This window comes from Pseudophryne corroboree, chromosome 2, assembly GCF_028390025.1.
Source record: "Pseudophryne corroboree isolate aPseCor3 chromosome 2, aPseCor3.hap2, whole genome shotgun sequence".
Taxonomy (NCBI): domain Eukaryota; kingdom Metazoa; phylum Chordata; class Amphibia; order Anura; family Myobatrachidae; genus Pseudophryne; species Pseudophryne corroboree.
In genome coordinates this window covers 574,143,476-574,167,395 of record NC_086445.1, presented here as the reverse complement: position 1 = coordinate 574,167,395, position 23,920 = coordinate 574,143,476, and the positions used below count along the sequence as shown (strand labels likewise).

Below are 23,920 nucleotides of genomic sequence, written 5' to 3'. Positions count from 1 at the left end.
TTTCACGCAAGAACCTTTCAGTGGAATCTGCTGGGAAAATGGTCCGGATCGCATCTTCAGATGCATCAGCGGATAACCCTGTCTCCAAGGACAAGGGTGTTTTCTTCTGCGGTGGCTGCAGAGTGCTCATCTATGAAAGGGCCGCAGATTCGACATTCAGGACTGGGTCCTGGTGACCACGGATGCCAGCCTGAGTAGCTGGGGAGCAGTCACACAAGGAAAAAATTTCCAGGGAGTGTGATCAAGTCTGGAGACTTCTCTCCACATAAATATACTGGAGCTAAGGGCAATTTACAAGGCTCTAAGCTTAGCAAGACCTCTGCTTCAAGGTCAGCCGGTATTGATCCAGTGGGACAACATCACGGCAGTCGCCCACGTAAACAGACAGGGCGGCACATGAAGCAGGAGGGAAATGGCAGAAACTGCAAGGATTCTTCGCTGGGCGAAAAATCATGTGATAACACTCTCAGCAGTGTTAATTCCGGGAGTGGAAAACTGGGAAGCAGACTTCCTCAGCAGGCATAACCTCCACCCGGGAGAGTGGGGACTTCAGCGGGAAGTCTTCCACATGATTGTAAACCGTTGGGAAAAACCAAAGGTGGACATGTTGGCGTCCCGCCTGAACAAAAAACTAGACAAATATTGCGCCAGGTCAAGGGACCCTCAGGCAATAGCGGTGGACGCTCTGGTAACACTGTGGGTGTACCAGTCAGGGTATGTGTTCCCTCCTATGCATCTCATACCAAAAGTACTGAGAATCATAAGAAGGAGATGAGTAAGAACGATACTCGTGGTTCCGGATGGGTCAAGAAGGACTTGGTACCCGGAACTTCAAGAGATGCTCACGGAAGAACCGTGGCCTCTACCTTTAAGAAAGGACCTGCTCCAGCAGGGGCCTTGTCTGTTCCAAGACTTACCGCGGCTGCGTTTGACGGCATGGCAGTTGAACGCCGGATCCTGAAAGGGCATTCCAGATGAAGTCATCCCTACCCTGGTCGAAGCCAGGAAGGATGTAACCGCAAAACATTTTCACCGCATTTGGCGAAAATATGTTGCGTGGTGTGAGGCCAAGAAGGTCCCTACAGAGGAATTCCAACTGGGTCGTTCCTACATTTCCTGAAAACAGGACTGTCTATGGGCCTAAAATTAGGGTCCATTAAGGTTCAAATTTCGACCCTGTCGAATTTCTTCCAGAAAGAACTGGCTTCAGTGCCTGAAGTTCAGACGTTTGTAAAAGGGGTACTGCATATACAGCCTCCTTTTGTGCCCCCAGTGGCACCTTGGGATCTCAATGTTGTTTTGAGTTTCCTAAAGTCACATTGGTTTGATCCACTCACCACTGTGGAATTAAAATATTTCACATGGAAGGTGAAGATTCTATTAGCCCTGGCTTCAGCCAGGCGTGTGTCAGAATGGGCGGCTTTATCATATAAAAGCCCTTACTTAATCTTTCATTCTGACAGGGCAGAATTGAGGACTCGTCCTCAATTTCTCCTTAAGGTGTTTTCTGTTTTTCACATGAACCAACCTATTGTGGTACCTGCGGCTACTAGGGACTTGGAGGACTCCAAGTTACTTGACGTTGTCAGGGCCCTGAAAATATATGTTTCCAGGACGACTGGAGTCAGAAAATCTGACTCGCTGTTTAGCCTGTATGCACCCAACAAGATGGGTGTTCCTGCTTCTAAGCAGACGATTGCTCGCTGGATTTGTAGTACAATTCAGCTTGCACATTCTGTGGCAGGCTTGCCACAGCCAAAATCAGTAAAAGCCCATTCCACAAGGAAGTGGGCTCATCTTGGGCGGCTGCCCGAGGGGTCTCGGCTTTACAACTTTGCCGAGCTGCTACTTGGTCAGGGGCACACCCTGACTGAGGAGGACCTGGAGTTCTCTCATTCGGTGCTGCAGAGTCATCCGCACTCTCCCGCCCGTTTGGGAGCTTTGGTATAATCCCCATGGTCCTGACGGAGTCCCCAGCATCCACTTAGGACGTTAGAGAAAATAAGAATTTACTTACCGATAATTCTATTTCTCGTAGTCCGTAGTGGATGCTGGGCGCCCATCCCAAGTGCGGATTGTCTGCAATACTTGTACATAGTTATTGTTACAAAAATCGGGTTATTCTTGTTGTGAGCCATCTTTTCAGAGGCTCCTTCGTTGTTATCATACTGTTAACTGGGTTCAGATCACAGGTTGTACGGTGTGATTGGTGTGGCTGGTATGAGTCTTACCCGGGATTCAATATCCTTCCTTATTATGCACGCTCGTCCGGGCACAGTATCCTAACTGAGGCTTGGAGGAGGGTCATAGGGGGAGGAGCCAGTGCACACCACCTGATCCTAAAGCTTTTATTATTGTGCCCTGTCTCCTGCGGAGCCGCTAAACCCCATGGTCCTGACGGAGTCCCCAGCATCCACTGCGGACTACGAGAAATAGAATTATCGGTAAGTAAATTCTTATTTTTGGTACTTACCAGGTAAATCCTTTTCTTTGAATCCATAGGGGGCACTGGACGCCCACCCAAAGCAGTTTTCCTGGCTTGTGGTAAGTTCAGGGGATCTTATGGTAACACGCTCTCACCAACTGGTTCAAATTAGCAAGTTTATTCGGTTGGTGTCAGCTTATAGTTGTCAGTAACGTTATGTGTCAACTTTATTGTTGTCCGTTTGTTATATGTAATTCTCCATTAACCTCTATAGCTCCTGTTCGGCTCAGTAAAAAAACACTGAGGTACTCGGGGATATGGAGGGGAGAAGTAGTCTCAAATTTTAACTTATTCAGTGCCTAGTTCCTGTGGAACCGTCCATATCCCTAGAGTACTCCAGTGCCCCCTATGGATTCAAAGAAAAGGATTTACCTGGTAAGTACCAAAATCCTATTTTCCTAGTTATACTAGGGCATGGCTAGTGTAATACGCTATGGGGGAAAATTCAATTGGGCGCAAAGGTTTTCTATTCAAGAAAACCTTCCGCTCATCGCACCCAATACCCACGGCATCAAATTTACAAAGAAAAAAAAGTTTCATGCGCGTGAAAAAGAAAAAAGAAATGATACCCCTCCAGGGGTCTCTCCTCCATCTTCCCACTGGGGTGGGGGCTGTTGGGAGATGTTGTTCTCCCAGCTACTGCCTCTGGGTGGGGAAATGACACACACACACAGACACACACACTTACACTCACTGCTGCTGCAGAAGAATGGATCCTGACGTTGGAGGAGACACTGCTTCGGAAGGTGAGTAATTACAGTCTAAGCTAATTCGAAACTTCCAATTACTTAATTATCCTGGGTGGAGGGGAGGGGGTTGGCTGGTGGCGCCAGGGTGCCAGAGCAACTCTTGGTGATTTTTCCAAAAAATAATGATTTTAGAAAATATTGGACTTGCTCTGGAGGTGCGAGAAAAAAGACACTGGGGTATATTTACTAAAATTCGTATTTTTCCGTTTGAGGTCAAAGTTCAATCACGATTGACATCGAAAGTGTAAAATTGCAACTTTTTGAATTTAGTACGACTAATTTATTAAGCTGTCGTATTCTCCATTTTCGGTTTTACCGATGTCGATGTCATTCGTTTTTTTAGGCAGTGTTTTACGTGAGTGACTTGTAAAACACTGCCGACTTTAATACAGTGAATCTCGGCCGGATCTGAGAGATCCGTGCTGGGCTTCATTGTGCACCTTTGTAAAAAATTAAATCAGTGTTAAATTAAAAAAAAAATTGCGTGGGGTCCCCCCTCCTAAGCATAACCAGCCTCGGGCTCTTTGAGCCGGTCCTGGTTGCAAAAATATGGGGGGGGGAAATGATAGGGGTTCCCCCATATTTAAACAACCAGCACCGGGCTCTGCGCCTGGTTCTGGTTCCAAAAATACGGGGGACAAAAAGCGTAGGGGTCCCCCGTATTTCTGAAACCAGCACCGGGCTCCACTAGCCAGATACATAATGCCACAGCCGGGGGACACTTTTATATAGGTCCCGGCGGCCCTGGCATTACATAACCAACTAGTCACCCCTGGCCGGGGTACCCTGGAGGAGTGGGGACCCCTTCAATCAAGGGGTCCCACCCATCCAAGGGCTGCGGATGGGAGGCTGATAGCCTTGTTGTAAAAAAATTAATATTGTTTTTAGTAGCAGTACTACAAGTCCCAGCAAGCCTCCCCCGCAAGCTGGTACTTGGAGAACCACAAGTACCAGCATGCGGTGGAAAACCGGGCCCGCTGGTACCTGTAGTACTACTACTAAAAAAAAAAACCAATAGAAACATAAGACACACACCTTGAAAGTAAAACTTTAATGCATACATCCACACCTCCATATACACATACTTACCTTATGTTCACACGAGGGTCGGTCCTCTTCTCCATGTAGAATCCATGGTGTACCTGTTGAAAAAATTATACTCACAAAATCCAGTGTAGAAGGCTCTTCTTGTAATCCTTTTGTAATCCAGGTACTTGGCAAAAAAAAAAAACGGATACCCGACCTCGCACTGAAAGGGGCCCCCTGTTTTCACATGGGACCCCTTTCCACGAATGCCAGAAACCCCCTCTGACTTATGTCTAAGAGGGTTCCATCAGCCAATCAGGGAGCGCCACATTGTGGCACCCTCCTGATTGGCTGTGTGCTCCTGTACTGTATGACAGGCAGCACCCGGCAATGTTACAATGTAGCGCCTATGCGCTCCATTGTAACCAATGGTGGGAACTTTGTGGTCAGCGGTTGACCGAAAGTAACCTCACCGCTGACCACAAAGTTCCCACCATTGGTTATAATGGAGCGCATAGGCGCTACATTGTAACACTGCCGGGTGCTGCCTGTTATACAGTACAGGAGCACACAGCCAATCAGGAGGGTGCCACAATGTGGCGCTCCCTGATTGGCTGATGGAACCCTCTTAGACATAAGTCAGAGGGGGTTTCTGGCATTCGGGGAAAGGGGTCCCATGTGAAAACATGGGGCCCCTTTCAGTGCGAGGTCGGGTATCCGTTTTTTTTTTTTTTTGCCAAGTACCTGGATTACAAATGGATTACAAGAAGAGCCTTCTACACTGGATTTTGTGAGTATAATTTTTTCAACAGGTACACCATGGATTCTACATGGAGAAGAGGACCGACCCTCGTGTGAACATAGGTAAGTATGTGTATATGGAGGTGTGGATGTATACATTAAAGTTTTACTTTCAAGGTGTGTGTCTTATGTTTTTATTGGGGTATTGTTTTAGTAGTAGTACTACAGGTACCAGCGGGCCCGGTTTTCCACCGCATGCTGGTACTTGTGGTTCTCCAAGTACCAGCTTGCGGGGGAGGCTTGCTGGGACTTGTAGTACTGCTACTAAACACAATATTCATTTTTTTACAAAAAGGCTATCAGCCTCCCATCCGCAGCCCTTGGATGGGGGGGACAGCCTCGGGCTTCACCCCTGGTCCTTGGGTAGCTGGAGGGGGGGGACCCCTTGATTGAAGGGGTCCCCACTCCTCCAGGGTACCCTGGCCAGGGGTGACTAGTTGGTTATGTAATGCAAGGGCCGCCGGAACATATATAAAAGTGTCCCCCGGCTGTGGCATTATGTATCTGGCTAGTGGAGCCCGGTGCTGGTTTCAGAAATACGGGGGACCCCTATGCTTTTTGTCACCCGTATTTTTGGAACCAGGACCAGGCGCAGAGCCCGGTGCTGGTTGTTTAAATATGGGGGAACCCCTATCATTTTCCCCCCCATATTTTTGCAACCAGGACCGGCTCAAAGAGCCAGAGGCTGGTTTTGCTTAGGAGGGGGGACCCCACGCATTTTTTTTCCAAAAAAATAACACTTTCCCATCCCCTTCCCACTGATAAACATGCACGGATCTCATGGATCCGTGCATGCCTATCCAAACACGGGATAAAAAAGCAAGTCTGGGGTTTTTTTAGCACTTTTTCACGAATTGTATTTCAGCACGGCAGTGTTTGGCTATTGTCGGCAGTGTTTGTGATTTGCACTTTTTAGTAAATTACCGATTTCTACCAAATTGCAGGAGTATTTGACCGATGGTGTATTGATTCATAATTTTTTCCTAGGACTTCCAAAATATTACGAATGCCCTCATCACTGCCGAGATTTTTGCTTAGTAAATTCCCGACATGACACTTTGAAGAAAAAACGTCATCTCGGTCAAAATCGGGACCTTAGTAAATATACCCCACTGTGTCTCATTTTCTCTCTTGTAATTGAATAGCAAAACTGCAGCTTTAGGAAAAACACTGCACCACAGGATTTTTTACATTTTCCGCTCTCGGTTGAATTCCCCCATATCTATGAATTTGCTTGGAATAGAATAATAATAATAATAAAGTATATTTTTTTCACAGATCTATAATGACCACATTCCACCACCTTTAAAATTCTCTTTGTATAGCTCTTAAATTCTGTAGTTTTCAAACAGATCATTTTATTATCACAAATGCTAGTAGAAAAATTCTGATTCAATTTGTTTTCCTTTTAACATCTGTATTTTTTTTTTTTTTTTTTTTAACAGGTTGACTGTTGTAGACTCTGATGGTGCCAAAAATTCTACAACTGCTAACCTTACAGTAAACAAAGCTGTTGATTATCCTCCTGTGGCAAACACAGGAGCCAACCAAGTCATTACACTGCCCAAAAACTCTATTGTCCTGTATGGAAATCTAAGTACCGATGATCATGGTATTGTCAGCTATGAGTGGTCCTTGAGTCCCAGCAGCAAAGGAAAAGTCATGGAAATGCAGGTGAGATAAAATAGTCTTTCTATGTTATACTACAGTAATTTTTATTGTCAGTTATTTATATAGTGCACACATATTCTGCAGCCTTTTACAGGGAATATTTAGTCATTGACATCAACCCTGTCCAAGAGCAGTTTAAAGTCGATGGGGGATATTTAATAAACATAATTATTATAATTATCTCAAAAAAAAAAAAAAAAAGAATTACAATTTTCTTTTCCAGTGGCAGCTGCAGCCCAGTCCAAAATTCAAATAGGGGGGCCACACCAACTGCCACCCAAACACTGCCAAACATTGCTGGCCGGGACTCACTGGTAGTTGGTGTGACTCCCCTATTTGAATTTTGGGCTGCAACTGACACTGGAAAAGAGACATTTATCTCTTTTTTTCTTTTTTCTTTTTTTTATAATTATGTTTATTAAATATCCCCCCCTAAATCTCCTCCTACCATATCTGCACACAGATATACAGTACACTAGGTATGTTTTTAGTGTGAAGAAACTTGAGTGCCTGGAGGAAACCCACGTAAATGTGAGAAGAACAGATAGAGCCTAAGTGGGAACATATATATTTTAATTAATTCTTAAAGCAAATCAAATAGGGAACCTCCCGCAGCCTAACACTAGCCATACACTTTTGGTCCATGCTGAATGTTGACATTTCCCATTTCAACATTGTGGACATGTTGACATTCTGCACAAGCCGACATGTTCAGTGTCGACAATATAATGTTGGCATTGTATTATTCAACTTTATGAATACATCCCCTAAAAACGTAATCTGCTAGTTTTATCCAGCATAGTGATCTGAAATCTGTGCAGGTTATTTCTTGGCTGTAAGAGAAAGCTCTATATTTATTTATTTAGACTACCCCACTGGTTCTCAAGCTTGGTCCTCAGGACCCCAAACAGTTCATGTTTTCCAGCATCGGTGCACCATTTTCATACGTTGTGCAGTCTTTACACAAAACCATGTTATTATAACCTAAAGAATAACACTTGTATAAAGATACAATTTATAATATTAAATAAATATTAATAAACTCAACGAACCATCTTAAAGTTACAAGATAATGTAAGACACACGGTCATAAAATGTCAACATATCACCATCAGAGAACTCCTCTCCATAATCAGTGATTCCTCACATTTACCAGAACCCCCGTTCCTCCATTAGGATCCCCACCATTACTCTAAATAAAATGTCAGTGGATCCCCTGATGACACAGTTGGGGTCAGCAGCATGGATAAGCTTTCAGTACCACCGGATGTTCAATATGTGGAACTTATCTGATGTATGTATTTGTACAGCCATGACTCTGTTCCAACAAACTGTGGCTTAGAACTGTAAGGACCTTATTCAGAGATGGACGCAGATTGCTGCATACGCAGCCAGATCTGTGTCCATCTCCTCACATGCTTGGGCCGGCCAGCACAGGGCAAGGCCACTCAGCATGTGTGGGGCCACCTCACGATGCGTCCACAATTTTATTGCGGACACATCAAATTAGGTTAACCCTATGCTGTTGTTAGCAACTGTGATTGTGTAGGATCTGCAGCTGTCTTATTTAAGATATCATTGGAGATTCCAATTAGGGAGGCCAATCCCGGCACATTTTTTCAATCCCGGGTATCGGGATTGAGAAATGGTCAATCCCAGGATTCCTGGGATTGCTTTGTTTCCTGTGTCTCCGCCCCGCCCTGCACACATAACTGACCACCATAGTACCTGGGAGGGTGGGTAGGTCAATTCCTCTAGTTCGGTGAGGTCCATGCAGCGGGTGGCAGGCGGCTGGCTGCGCAGTGTGACCTCTGACTTCACATCACGCTGAACAGGGGGAGCCGGGCAGCGTCTGAGCCTCCTGAGGATGCTTCACGCTACACGGCATTAAAAAAACAAAAGGACCATCTGATCCTGAAATCCCTGGGATTGGAGCGTCCAATCCCGGGATTGATTCCCAGATGATTTTTGGCCTAAATCCTGGTATCCCGCTGATCCTGATCTCGGGATTAGCTACCCTAATTCCAATGTACAATTCCCCATCTGACTGGTACATGGAGAGCAGTTCAGAACCCATGTTAAAACCACATCATCCTTTTTTTTCATTTACCAAACTGTAAATCATGTTGGAATTTTGTGTTTAGATGATTTAATGTTTGAAATAGCAGCATTTTCTTTTGTTTTAATATATTACATTGGACACTTTTATGGGGAAAATCAGCCCCCTTCCCCTCTCTCTTTCTGGGGGTTTTTAGCCTCTCAAGTGCAGTGGGTTTGGACTCTGCCAACCCTTTGATTTTTATTTTGTTTGTTTTTTATTTCACAGCAGTTTTTTCTTTCATTGATCATGCTTTGCCTGACACTCATAGGGCTATATTCAATATCTGTCGGGTCCAGGTTTGGCCCGGTCCCGACAAGACGGCAGTTTCCGACTTCTATTGAATACGGCCCATAGTGTGACAAGGGAAGGACAGAGATGCTTTCCTCCAAGGGATCATCTTCCTCTCTCACTGCCTCCTAGTATTAAGATGATTCAGATGCTACTGGAGAGAGTGTTCTGTATACCACAGAACAGGTTGTGCTGTTTATCCTGTTGTACCTGCTGTGTACACAATAACTTTCCACAGTTACGGATACGGTGTACCAGTGACTTGCAGTGAAGTGGGGCAGAGCCTTTCCTGTCATACTAACGTATGTGCCAGAGTTTTAACTACAAAAAGTATATGAAAAATACAAAGAATAATTAATAAATATCTTCTTTGTATTATTCTAATCACTTTTATAGTCAGAACTCTGGAGTAAAAAGTCTATGACAGGTGAGGCAGCGCCTTCCCTGCCTACCTTGTCCGAACTTCAAAACCCACCAAATTTCCAGCATTATATACTGCTGCACCTGTGTATAATGCCCACATGAACCCTTGTGTATAAATCTGGCTCTTGTACTAACCAGTGCCTCCTGAGCCATTTACCTCACTGCTGTGTACACAGCAGCGTTCCTCAGTTACCGATACATTAGAGGGGACAGTGGCTGGGTTAGGGCTTCAATTTGCAGGCAATGCTGGGTTCCTTTATAGTTCACTTGCCAGCTGACATCAGTGTGGGGAGACGCTTTCATTATCCAATATGTGCCAGAGCTTTATTTGTGCCTATACTACAAAATACAGTGGATTGAATTGAATATCAGTCTAACAAACACTATTAGGCAATATTAGAGTGCTTCCTGCATAACAAATTACTTCAAATACCAGGTGCCATAATTTGTGTGACAAAGTAAAATAGGATAAATCACCCTGCTGCAGTCCAATGGTGTCCAACAACAATGAATGCAATTAGAAGGCACATTTATAAAGATCTTGTCGGGTTCCCAGCAGTCGAAATACAGACGTCGAAAACCTGACACTACTCGGAATGCCGGCACCGGCATCCAAAATAGGGTCACAAGCTCGGCACCTGGATCCCCAACAAGCGTGTGCCAGTCCATTTTGTTCCTGTATAGGCACCAACTATGCGAATGCAGGACTGCAAAAAACTCCTAGTGAGCAATCAGGTCTGAATTACCCCCTAAGTTGCCACTTGGCTTACTAAATTGCACCCGCGACTCTGTGCAGCGTGTTTGCCCGTGCAGCCGAGCCACAGGATGGATAAGTGTGGCTACATCTGTATTTTACTTTGTCTGTCACACAAATTGTGGCACCTGCTGTTTGAAGGAATTTGTTATGCAGGAAGCCCTAATATTGCACAATGTTGATATTCCGCTTAATCCACTGTATATTATAGTAAAGGCAAAAACATAGCTCACTGGCAAATGTTGGCAGATAATTGAGGCTTCTCACCACACTGATGTCAGCTGGCAAGTAAACTACATGGGAACCCAGCATAGCCTGCAGATGAAAGCCCTAACCCAGCCACTGTCCCCTCACACTGTCCCCTTTACCATATCAGTAACTGTGGCATGTTACTGTGTGCACAGCAGTATATAACATGTGCAACAGGTTAAACAGCACAACCTGTTCTGAGTTATGCACACTCTCTAGTAGTATCTGAATCATCTTAATCCCCGGAGGCAGTGAAAGAGGCAGATGATCCCTTGGAGGAACGCACCAATCATTAGATTGGAATTATCTAATCTGTTTTCTAATTGCATTCCGTGTTGCTGGACTCCATTGGACTGCTGCAGAGTGATTTATCCTATTTTACTTTGTCACACAAATTGTGGCACCTGGTGTTTGAAGGGATTTGTTATGCAGGAAGCCCTAATATTGCATATTGTTTGTTTGATGTATTTCGGTGTATCTGGATGGTCACCTATTTATGCTATTTACAGCCGCACACCTGTATTTTATTGTGCACTACTCTAGGCACTAGGAATATCAGTCTGCTTAAGAGCATAGCATAACTCCAGTCACAAATGTTCAGTTGCTGACTTTATTATTTATATATTTATTTATTCCTCTCTAGGATTAGGTGGTAAGAAAGAGAACCAGTTTTATTAGGGATTTTGTACTTAATTGCCATAGGTACATTACTTTGGTACATGTGGTTATTATCTTAATAAAACAGCAATTTTGAGAAGTATGATTAAACTACTGTGATAAGCCCCTATATAAGTGATCAGTCTAATTTATTTATAGATGAATTGGGTCCTTATTGTTTGTGCCCAGGATTACTCTGTAGATCAACACAGTACTTCTTGCCCTACTTTGGTTCAGGTGGCTCTTGGATAGTTTTAGCCAAGATTGCGATTATGCTAGTTTGTCTCTCTGTCCACAATTCCTATTTTCATAGAGATTCTAGTGATGACATATCTCCCAACATTGGTGGGCCCATGCTTCCCGAAAAAAGGGCATGGGCTCACAGGTATGGGGGCGTGGCCTCTTGACATCCCCCATTTTGTCGCTCTTGTTTCTCAATCCATAATTTTTTTGGGAACATGTTAGTGCACCAAACCATTCCTTGATTTAATGTGAGCTTTACACACTTACAGTATATTGGTAATTATGGGGCAGATGTATTAAGCCTGGTGAAGTGATAAAGTGGAAGGTGATAACGCACCAGCCAATCAGCTCCTAACTTACATGTTACAGGCTGGGTTTGAAAAATGACAGTTAGGAGCTGACTGGCTGGTGCGTTATCACCTTCCACTTTATCACTTCACCTGGCTTAATACATCTGCCCCTTTTGCTCCTTAGGTGGTTTGGTGTTCAGTGATTTAAGGATGTTTTTTTTTCTGCTTATTGGAAAGATATGTGTGCAGTCTAGCAAGCACATTCCTCTCCATAATAATACTGATTGTAACAAGTCTTCCTATCAGGAACGTGCCCCAGAAATAAAACAATATTTTTGCTTTCTGTAATAGTCTTTCTCATTTGAATATTTACAATTTGAGAATATAAAATTATAACAAACCCATGAGATATTCTCATTAATTTATTACAGCACACAATTTATTTCTGCTACTAAATTAACCAAATAAAAATAACTTTCTTTGGGATAATGTGAATCTGAGGTAATTCAGAACTTCAAATGCCCAGAAACACACAGGGGATGATTCTGGGTGGCACGTAGGTCTGAATGCAGCCTCATTCAGAATGCTGACAAACAGTGGTAGCTGCTCAATCATTCCTGGAGATAATTATATATCAGGCGCTCGAAAGGGGGAGTGGTCACAAACAAACAGCAGACAGAGAGGGGGGGTGCTTTCTCTCCCCCTCCCACCCTGGTATTCTCCCAGCACACTAAAAATTACCTGTAACCATACCTGAACCTATCTGGTAGTAGAACTCGGAATGCTGACTGGTTGCAAACACAATGCTAATGCAACTATACGTATGTCTTTATGCATATGAATTACACTGTTCCATTCTTTCTTCATACGAGAGCAGCTTTCATCATTATTCTCATCATGCACACCTACCCCACGCTGGATGCAAGAGATATGACAGATATAAGCATATAGAGATAATTATATATAAAGTGCTAGAAAGGGGGAGAGGTCACAAACAAACAGCAGACAGAGAGGAGAGAGTGCTTTCCCCCCCTTGGTATCCCCCCAGCACACTAAAAATTACCTGTGACCATACCCGAACCTATCTGGTAATACAATTTCAGAGAAATTGGTCGCATGCGTTTGCAAAGACATGTTTAGCTGCTGAGCCGCGTCAAGGCTTTTCCGATATCAGCAGTCCTAACACTACATAATAATAGTGCCCACATAGGGCCATGTGATTTGTCATGATAAAGGCTCATACTAAAACGCATCCAGACAGAGGGCTAGCTTACCTGGGAGCCACCACCAGGATCTCCCATTAGCACTACGAGGAACAGCATGCCTTCCAAATGCTGCTCCCATTCAATGCCTTCTCACACATGCAGACATACAGTGGTAGCTGCTCAATCATTCCTGGAGATAATTATATATCAGGTGCTAGAAAGGGGGAGGGGTCACAAACAAACAAACAGCAGACAGAGAGGAGGGGGTGCTTTCTCAACCCCCCCCCCCCTCCCCCCCCCCCCCCCCGGTATTTCCCCAGCACACTAAAAATTGCCTGTAACCATACCTGAACCTATCTGGTAATAGAACACGGAATGCTGACTGGCTGCAAACACAATGCTAATGCAACTATACGTATGTCTTTATGCATATGGATTACACTGTTCCATTCTTTCTTCATACGAGAGCAGCTTTCATCATTATTCTTATCATGCACACCTACCCCATGCTGGATGCAAGAGATATGACAGATATAAGCATCCCTTTTGACATATTCATGCCCCAACATAACACCCCCATGAGGTGGATTTCTTCTGTGTGGATGCCCAGTTACTGCTTAGTTGACATCTAGAAATGCCCATTTCATGGACAGCGAGATACGTATGTCCAAGATCTGTCCTTTCAAAGTATACAGAGATGCTTATGTTCACAATGTCCGTTTGCAGCCACATTAAGACATGCGTGCTACTCAGAACAGAAACCATACAAAATCAGTCCACCAGTTCTACTCCTTTTCCTGTTCATTTGGAAATAAATGCTAAACTTAAGGCACCCACTTAGGACAATGCCTTCATATATTTGCTAAGATATCTGGAAGTAACCATAATGTAATTTGCTACAGTAACCTACACGAGGAGAACCAGAAGTCATTATTCAAACCCACGTACATATACTGTATATACCCAAGTAACAAAAGTTGTCTTACATTACAATGGCCCATATTTCATACAAGTATTTTTATGACTGTTGTTTTAACTAAAGTTTTAAAATATATAGCTGCTATGCATCCGCTGCCTATTTAGGTAACATCATGCAGTTATAAGTGCCCATGAGTTCCAATGGCAAACGCAGAATTTCCGGAGGGGGTTTTCCAAATGTTTGATTTTAGAGTGATTGTCGCCAGCCCATGAAGGATACATGTAACAAGCTATAATCTGCCCCAAACAAAGTGCAGTGTATGTAATATAGTTCTTCAGACATATGCAGGCCCAATGACCACAGTAAACCACTTGCCAGATTCTCTCTCTGGTGCAGTGATTGAGCACTCAGATTCACAGACACGCACAGCAGACTTGGGAGGAAATTCTGCTGCTACTGGGCATGTGTAGCAGCTCCATTCCATACTTTTTACTTGATGTAGTGGCTGCTGGCCATGCTGTGGGGATGGGGGATTTCCATGCAACTGGAACCCCCCCCCCTTCCCCTGCATTTGCCTATGAGTTCTGCGATTTAATTGTACAGTTACTTGTTTTGTGTGACTACTTATAACTAGCCCCCTTGTGAAACTTGCTTGTGGTACGAGGCACAGAATATGAGCCATCAATGGAAGAATAAATATGACCGAGATTCCTATTGTCTTCGAGGATGAATGAGCTATGATCAGTACCATTTTCTCTACAAAACCCAGAGAACAAATATCTAAATAAGAAAACAAAATCTGCTTCTTGCAGGGAGTGAGAACATCAACTCTTCAGCTGTCAGCTCTTCAAGAAGGAGACTACACATTTCAGCTGACAGTGACAGACTCTGCAGGCCAGCAGTCTACCAGCGAAGTGACTGTAATCGTTCAGCCTGGTAAGACTCGTAGTGAGGCTTCAGTTTGAAAGGGAGTATGGATTTATTTTTTTGGAATTGTTGCAACATCTTTTTCTTTGTTTGTAGAAAACAATAAGCCTCCTCAGGCTGATGCTGGACCAGACAAAGAGCTCACTCTTCCAGTAGACAGCACAATTTTGGATGGCAGCCGGAGCACTGATGATCAGAAAATTGCCTCTTATCTTTGGGAAAAAACACGGTGTGTATCTTGCACACTGCACACGAAAGCAAGCAACTCAATATTACAAACTATATTCTTCATACTCCATTCCTATTGCATAGTCTTCATATAAATCTCATATGTATATCTCCACACAGTTTCCATAGCATCTCCATATGTATATCACAACTGAGTACAAACTACAGCAGAATCCATGTATCAAAAACGGGTGTGGTTCATCAAATCGACAGTGTCTAGGTCGACAATGTTTAGGTCGACCACTATAGGTCGACAGTCACTAGGTCGACATGGATGGAAGGTCGACATGTGCTAGGTCGACAGGTCTAAAGGTCGACATGAGGTTTTTTTTATTTATTTTTGGTGTCGTTTTCTTCGTAGAGTGACCGGGATCCCAAATTAGTGCACCGCGTCCCCTCGCATGGCTCGCCATGCTTCGGGCATGGTGCCTTAGCTCCGCTACCGCTTCGCTCGGCACACTTTACCGTTCCAATCGTAGTCCACGTGGATCGTTAAGTATGAAAAAATTCAAAAAATTTGAAAAACTCATGTCGACCTTTAGACCTGTCGACCTAGCACCTGTCGATCTAGAAACCCTGTCGACCTTCCATCCATGTCGACCTATAGTGGTCGACCTAAACATTGTCGACCTAGACACTGTCAATCTTCAGACCGGATCCCATCAAAAACACCATAGACCACAGGTTATCAAAAAGTAAAATAATTAGTTCAATCTGTGGATCTTTTAAAATGTGCCTTAGAGTAATAAATACACCTGTGTAGCTGCTGGGTTGCACGGTAATCATTGACTGTTTGGGGTCCTGAGGACTGAGTTTGACAACCTATGCCCCAGACTATAGTTGAATGTACCTGTTTGTGGAGCATCTTGCGTGTTTCTGTACTGCGCATGCTCAGACACTGCGCACATGCAAATATGGATGATCCAGAGTCGTACTCACTACATTCTACACCTATAAAAGAACATACGCAAGTGTGCTGTAGTGAGACACTTTCACGTAAGCAATTTTCAGAGAGGCTATGTCAACTGATCTACAGCATATGCAGACCTGGATGTGAGTGTAACTATGACTGCTTCCAGATGTTTTGCACCTAATTATAGCGGTGTACCTCTGTGTATGGGCAAATACGCAGATTTGTTCCATGCACACAGTTTAGGATGAGCATGTGTCCAGCCAACTCTGCATAATGTCTTATATATACAGTACTGTGCAAAAGTTTTAGGCAGGTGTGTAAAAAATGCTGCAAAGTAAGAATACTTTCAAAAATAGAAGTGTTAATAACTTATTTTTATTAATTAACAAAGTGCAACGTGAATAAACAGAAGAGAAATCTAAAATCAATATTTGGTGTGAACACCCATTGCCTTCAAAACAGCATCAATTCTTCTAGGTACACTTGCACATCGTTTTTGAATGAATTCTGCAAAGAGTTTGTTCCAAACATCTTGGAGAACTAACCACAGATCTTCTCTGGATGTAGGTGTTGAATTCTTCTGGATTAACTAAATTAACCATCTTGTTGCTGTTTGGGTTGTTAGGTAAAAGAATGAATTGAAAATGGATTTATAAAAATCAATTATTATTTATTCAAAGGGCCACGCCCGTATACAGGGGAGAGGTAGCATTCTCTCGTCCTGTGTCAAATCATTTAACAACAACCTACACGTATCAACAATGAGTTTTATATAATACACAGTTACGCCCCTTTTGTATATTCCTCCCATATGATTTCATACCTCAGGAATACAATGTTAGGCAATAGAGTTATGCAATATTGGGACAATTGTCAAGAATACTAAAAAGATACTCGTGAGCTTCAACTGTGTCCATATTAGGAATTACATCTGTACTCTATGAGCTTTTAGAAAGTGCGTAGTTGGAAACAATACTCAGCCAACAAAGTTGTTTTTCTCTCAGGGTGTGTATAAAGTTCAAGATGAATTTGCTATATCATCTAGCTAGAATCAAAATGGATTCTGTTATGCTTTCATATTATACTAGTGAATATGAGAACCCTTTGCTTATTGAATGCCCTGTGATTATTGCGTGTATACATAATATACGTACTATCCCGTAGTGCACACACATAACTGTTAGGCCTTCAGCAGGTTGCCTCAGTCACAGTATTCGACAGCTCCACCCTTTGATCAGGGACATTATCCATGTGCCCTGTCATCTCAGGAGAATTTCTGGGAACGTATAGTTCGCTAATAATCATTTCATGTAGTATTGCTATTCTGCGTCTGACAGTAGCCTTCTAAATACAACATAGACCGCACCTGTATGCGGTGAACATCAAATGAATGTCTATAATCACATCGGGGTTACCAAAGAATAAGCCTCATCACAGAATACATCATCACATACAATCACATACAATGTACTTAAAAAACATTTTCCTAATCCTGAAGATTGAATACTAGGATTTAAACATTTATCTTTTCCAGTCCATATCATAATGCCTTGGTTAAAGTTCTTTTATATCATGGACCTCCTTTATATACTTGGCAATACACGTATCAGGATCCGTAATGTCTTTGGTCAGATAAGCACAGCAGTGAGCTCAAAGTGCTGTTTCCGGAAATCAACAATATCCTCCAATTTGTGGTATTAAAAATGTAGAACAATATGGTATCGTAATAGTTCATGTCCAATGTCCTGGAATCATCATAAATGTCCACAGTTCTGGAATATCCTATCATAAAGTTCAATCATGTTATCAATAATTTAAATGAAAAAAAACGTCAACTTCCAGTTGATTAATCATACGGCTTCATTAGCCATAGGAGAACTTATTAGCCACCTTTACCACTTCGAGGTTTTATTGATACTCTGGTGGCAGGAACATGTTTCCTGATTACTGAGTCAATTACTCTTTTTAGGAATAGTTCATCCTGCAAGAAAACTTTTCTCAAGTTATTATATGTTTTTGTATAAAATTGCTAAATCAATCTTCTTAAATAACAAACATTTTTAGAATTAATAGGTAAACAATTATATATCATATCCTAAGGACATGGTGACAACTACCATTCCCCGTTATGTATGATATCTTCTTTTAACCTTTGAATCTACTCCTGGTAAAATACATTTATTAAATCATAAACTTTAATGAACATCCTATGTAACCATTACTATTTATATACCTAACTCATTATATCTAGCACATCTAGAAACCTTAAGTTAGTATATTGTAACAATCCTTTCACATTCCCTTAAATCAACCTTTTCTATCTACATAAGATCATTTTTTTTTTTTTCTGTATTATTGACCTATTTTATTTCCACTAACTGAAATACACCCGATATGTGTAGCTAATATTATCACCAGTGGTTATTTCTTGAGATACTGTTGTATCTATACACATGTACCGTGTTTCACTATTATCACGAGTCACGACTCTATAAAGTTTTGGTAATCACATCAAATGTAAATTGCATAGAGAACTTTGGCCTGCTAGTGTCTATGTATACATATCTAACAATTATAATAGTCTTAAATAATGATTAGCAATACAATTTATATAGCTGCAGTACTTAAAATCTTTCCAACAATTAATGGTATTGCTGGACTGGATACTCCTCAGAATAATATCCTAAATTATTTAAATTATCCATGCATTAATCTATACATCTGTCTTCAAGTGGAGTATAATACTCACAACCACGTTTTTCAAAGTGTGTGTTCGTTACACCAGTCATAAATCCCTCTGGATTTCCTGCTTAGAAAAGAAAAGAGGAAGGAAGGGTCTTATTGAAATAATTCCCATCCACAATAATGGATGAGTACTCATACCTACACCACACGTTTGCTCGCTCTCTCTTCAAAGAAAAATAAATAAATTAAGTCCTAATGCTGTTATAAATAACGTCGCTCCCGTATACTTTCAGAAATGTTAAAAGTTCTGTAGGATATTAGCTTATAAGCACATAGTCTATTATCAATGATCAGAATCATCTCTATCTTGATTGAAGGGTTCATTCAAATACAACTCTGTGGTAGTAACAGTAGTAACAGTCTCTGTATTGTATCTCCATACAATAGTTTTTTTTAGTGTTAGGTTCCTTTAAGCTCTGGTCTCTGACCTTTTCATTTCATTGCAAGCTCATGGATCTAGGTGTCCTTCTTCTGCAGCCTTTGCAACGGCTGTATCAGTAGTCAGCGGTACTTGCCAAGGACCATCCTATGCGATCTGTAATGGAATCAAAACATAAGCAACTTCTCACCATAACACCGTCTTCACTCTCTTTAGTGATTGTCCTGTGCCGGACTGTGTGTTTTCGTGTTGGTTAAATATCTTTCCAAGGTTCTTGCAGCTTTTGATATTCTTGTAACTGTTTAAATAATTTGTGTGACACATTTGAATCGTCAAATCATTTTGTAGTTTTGAATCAGTCTCTGGATAATATATCTTTGCTGGATAACATATCTTTGCTGGATTCCAAAAAGAATAACAAAAAAAATGATATAGAAGAGAGACAAAGCAGAGGCTTAGGTGTAATTCTACCACTATTGAACCAACGATTGGACCATGCCATGATTCAAATTCTGCCTTTCCTGTCTCTTTTGTAGATTAATAATGCTTAATTCTTTAAACTTTCCTTGTCACATTATGACTTTTTATTCTCAACATTACACATATTAAACACAAAATATTTTTCAAACTCCTATAAACTCTTTCTATCAGTAAAGAAACTTTACTGTCTTTTGAAACAATAGCTCACACCTCTGGCCTTATTATTCATTTCTCAAATAACCCCTTAACACCTGTTACACATACTATAGTTCCTTTTTTTTTATTTTTATTAAACTATGTTGTATTAAAACAATGTTGTTTTTAATCAACCCAACCATCTGCAGTAAACATGCTATAGCTTTCTTTATCACCATCACGATCCCTCTTATTATCACATAATTTGTTATTTTGGTCCCATGCCAAAACACAATGTACACTTCTCCATTAAACTTCATCCGACCATAGAAAGCTTGTGAATCTATTTCATGTTAATTACCCTTTAGATTTGCATAACTCATGAAAATTTCCCTTTAATGAAAATTGGCAACAACACGTTATTATTAATAATACTAATTCACTAATTCACCATCCCATTATCCCCTATGGATGCTCAAGAAATGATTCTCCTGTTAATCAGTTTGTTTGTTTTTTTCAATTCCTTTAAATGCAATGTAAAATGCGATGTAATCATTATAATTGTCTTACTCATCCACATTATATTCCTTATACTCCCCACTTTTGGGGGTGAGGAAGACAAGTATGCAGCTGTATCTAAGTTGTGGTGGATCCTGTGAATCATCAGCAGGAAACACTCTGAGCTGGGCATCACTGTGCCACCAGAGGAAACCCTACCAGGATAGGTTCTTGGACAGGGGAATCGGGTGACGAGGGTCAGTGAAGCAAGTAAAAGGACTGATACGCTGAATAAACCATCTGCGGTGGTGCCTAGGCTATTTTCAGCCTCGGACTCTTGTTGCTTCTTTAAGCTAGCCCACCGCAATCCCATTATATGGTGAGAGATTTACATCTATTGCACGGTCACTTTAACTGGTCCAGATTCACCCATGCACTTTATGTATGTAGTATGTCAGTGAGTTTATGTGTCCTAATAAACACATTTTTCATGGAACAAATCATTTGTTACAATTTCCCTGTTGGTTCATATATCCCCTATTGAATGAAGGGATATATCTTTAAATCTGAAATCCTTCCGTAAGCTACACTATTGCTATATTATATCTAAGTTGTATACTGTCAGAGGTAAAATGTACACATCATATAAAATCTACTGCTTAACCTCAGTATTAAACCTATATACTCAGTATTAAACATATTTTTTTTTTTCTTTTGTTCTTGCTTATACATAAGTGGATGGTTTGGCTCTGACTGTGTATCCATAATGTCTTATTCATGATAAAGTGTAATATTGTATTACCTTCTATAATTTCTTTGGTTGTGAACTTGAATGTATGCATATAGCATTTCCAAAAAAAAAATTACTGTATCTAGAGATTTATCATCTGGTCATACATATCTATCTATCAATAAATGTATACCAAGGCTCCACCCTCTAAGGGTTTTAACTATCTTTGGCCTAGCGCCAAATAATGATCTAGGTAGTTAACTATGTCAGCACACCGTTGACTTTTGTCTTGCGACACCTTGTGGTCTTTTCTGTAAAAAAAAACACAACTGTTTAGTATCTGACACCAATACTTCAAATAATTTATAGCACAAAGGTATATCATCCACATACTGGTTACATTTCTTTACTTATTTCAACATATCATTCAGACTGGCCAGTCCACACAAACTGTACGTTTCTCATGCACACCAATTATGTGCTTCCAAGCAAACTTTTCTTGGACTGTGTCCATCCTATGGAATGTCTTGGCACATATACATATTCACTGAAAAATCACTTACAAACTTAACAACGCTCCTATTTTCTGTATAACTATTCTATACAATCATATCCCCACACTTCCTGGCTACGGAACCTGGTTCATCACTGCATATTGTGCAGTCCACTAAGAACTTTTGCAACGTATTATATCGATGCCTATACAATGAGATGGATTTTAGCAAGCATATTTTTTTACCTCACGAACCCAGGGTAAGTGATATATAGATATGCTATGCATCCAACTTAATCTGTTCCTACTTTATTCTTCCTGGAATCTTTAGAAGTACCTCATCCGTGATGTAGTATATTTTACACTGTAACTTTTACATTAGGTTTCTTCCAAATAACTTTGAAGAATTGTCTAAAAGTATGTTAATACTGGAATCGTAGTGATTAATTGCTTGTCGCAATGTTTGATTTACAGCATATACATTAAAGAATACGTATTCCTTTATCTTTCCCTATGATTTTAGCTGCTGCTTCGAAAACTCTTTTTTTTTTCCCGTCTAGCCCATCAGAGAGAGGGCGTTGTCTTCTTGACTGTCTGCCAGATGCAAATCTGTTAGCTTTAACGCTGTTAGCGCATCTCTAGCCCATATCTGTTGCTGGGATTTTTATTTTTATTTTTTTTTCTGATTACAGTTATGCTGTAGAAAGAAATTGGCAGCATTTTCTACAGGTTATCTGGTGAAGATATTAGTTTTTATATTAAAACTAGAGTAGATAGTTTGTATAACAAACATTTCTAGAGTATTGCTTATGCAGAGGTTCCCAAACTGTGTACCGTAGCTCCCTGGGGTGCCTAGGACACTTGCAGGGGTGCCCTGGGTTGGTGATACAGGACCAATTCAAATTATCCAGTGCTGGTGGCTGCCAGTCATAAAATATGTGGCCAAACAGAAGCAAATATTGTCCCTCATCACACAACTGACTCTAAGGATGACATATAAACGCCATCTACTTAATGTAATATCTATTTTTACATTTCTCAATAATACATTTTTTTTTTTCTAGGGGTGCTGTGAAAAAAAATTCTGATATTCTAGGGCCACATGATTAAAAAAAAATTGGAAACCACTGATTTATGCTTATTATGATCCATCTTATTAGATGAAAAAAATCAAAGCTCACTGAACACTTTTTTTTTTCTTTACTGCGTCATGGCTTACACTGCTGCTGGAAAGGAGGGGGCACGTTTCTGCACTGTTACAGCTCTCCGTGCTCTCTGTGCTTCACAGCATTGGAAACTGAAGGGGTTTTTCTTTTTTTTTTCTTTTTCTGCTGGCAGACCTTCTCACAATATATTGCATTAAAGAATATTTGCGTATTAAACAATACCATATGGAAACTTCACTTCATAGTTAGATAGTAACATTAGATAAACACATATTTTTTTATAACTACAGATCTGCCAAAAGCCATTTGAACACGGACATCAACTTTTGTTTCCTCCGTTCACAAATATATATATATATATATAAACTTTATTTCAAAACTTGTAACCATGCCAATCACAGACAGAAGGTTTCTATTAGACACAGATCTGAGAATATACTTAACTGAACATTATGTTCCACACACAAACCCATAACACAAAAAATTTAAATACAGTTTGCAAACTTCAATTTCTTGCAGATTTCAACAGTTTTGCCGATTTCAAAATACGCTTAGTATTGGTTGATCAGGCCAATATTATACAGCATGATTGAAATGCAAAACATATACTGTACCCTTTGTCACAGTACTATACAAAATTTGTGCTTCTATGGAATATTTCTTCCATACATGATATGCACACTTAGAGTTAATCCTCCCTGCCCTTCCCATACGCTGGAAAAAAATTGCAATCCCTGCAATTTTTCACACACGCGACACGTCTGTCAACTGGGAAGCTGCAGTAGATCCTCTTATCACAGACTACTATCACAAAGCAACATGCCATGTTATGCTTAAAACAACCAGCAGCTCTTAGTAGCTCAGTATTGCAATATATTATTACACTCAATTACATATAATCCCTATAACCTCGGGTTGTTCACTCTATTTATTTAAAGTACCCTTCTTACACGTATGTAGCTGACTAACAAGGGGAGGTGGTCTATGTGCTTTTTACTTTATTTGACTCTTGGTCCAAAGCACTTATTCACGCAATCATTCATAGAGTGAAAAACACAGGTCACTGTTTCTTTGCTCAAATCTTTGAATTCATTTTGGTATTCTTATTTACATGCAACAGCATCTGTCAATCATCATTTCCGAGTTACTTGGTCCTTCAACCGATTTGGACATAATTTTGGTATTAATTTTACAAACAAGCAACAACAAACAGGTCCCTGAGTTATTTTACTAGTCTTATCAATATCTCTACTCCTATTCTCATATTATAAAAAATACAATCACACAGACAGCTGGCAGGTATAGAAACAGCATGTACTGGAATACAGCACATACCATGGTATTCTATACTTACCAGTGCTGTAA

At 41.0% G+C, this 23,920-nt stretch overlaps 1 protein-coding gene across 2 annotated transcripts in view; it reads left to right on the top strand.

Moving 5' to 3' along the window:
• KIAA0319L (KIAA0319 like) overlaps positions 1-23,920 on the top strand; it is a 295,721-nt gene that overhangs the window by 222,234 nt on the left and 49,567 nt on the right. For both annotated transcript variants that reach the window (XM_063954443.1, XM_063954442.1), the window contains exons 11-13: positions 6,507-6,735; positions 14,674-14,797; positions 14,885-15,017. In XM_063954443.1, the coding sequence (XP_063810513.1) occupies positions 6,507-6,735; positions 14,674-14,797; positions 14,885-15,017 (486 nt within the window). The remainder of the gene's footprint in view (positions 1-6,506; positions 6,736-14,673; positions 14,798-14,884; positions 15,018-23,920) is intronic.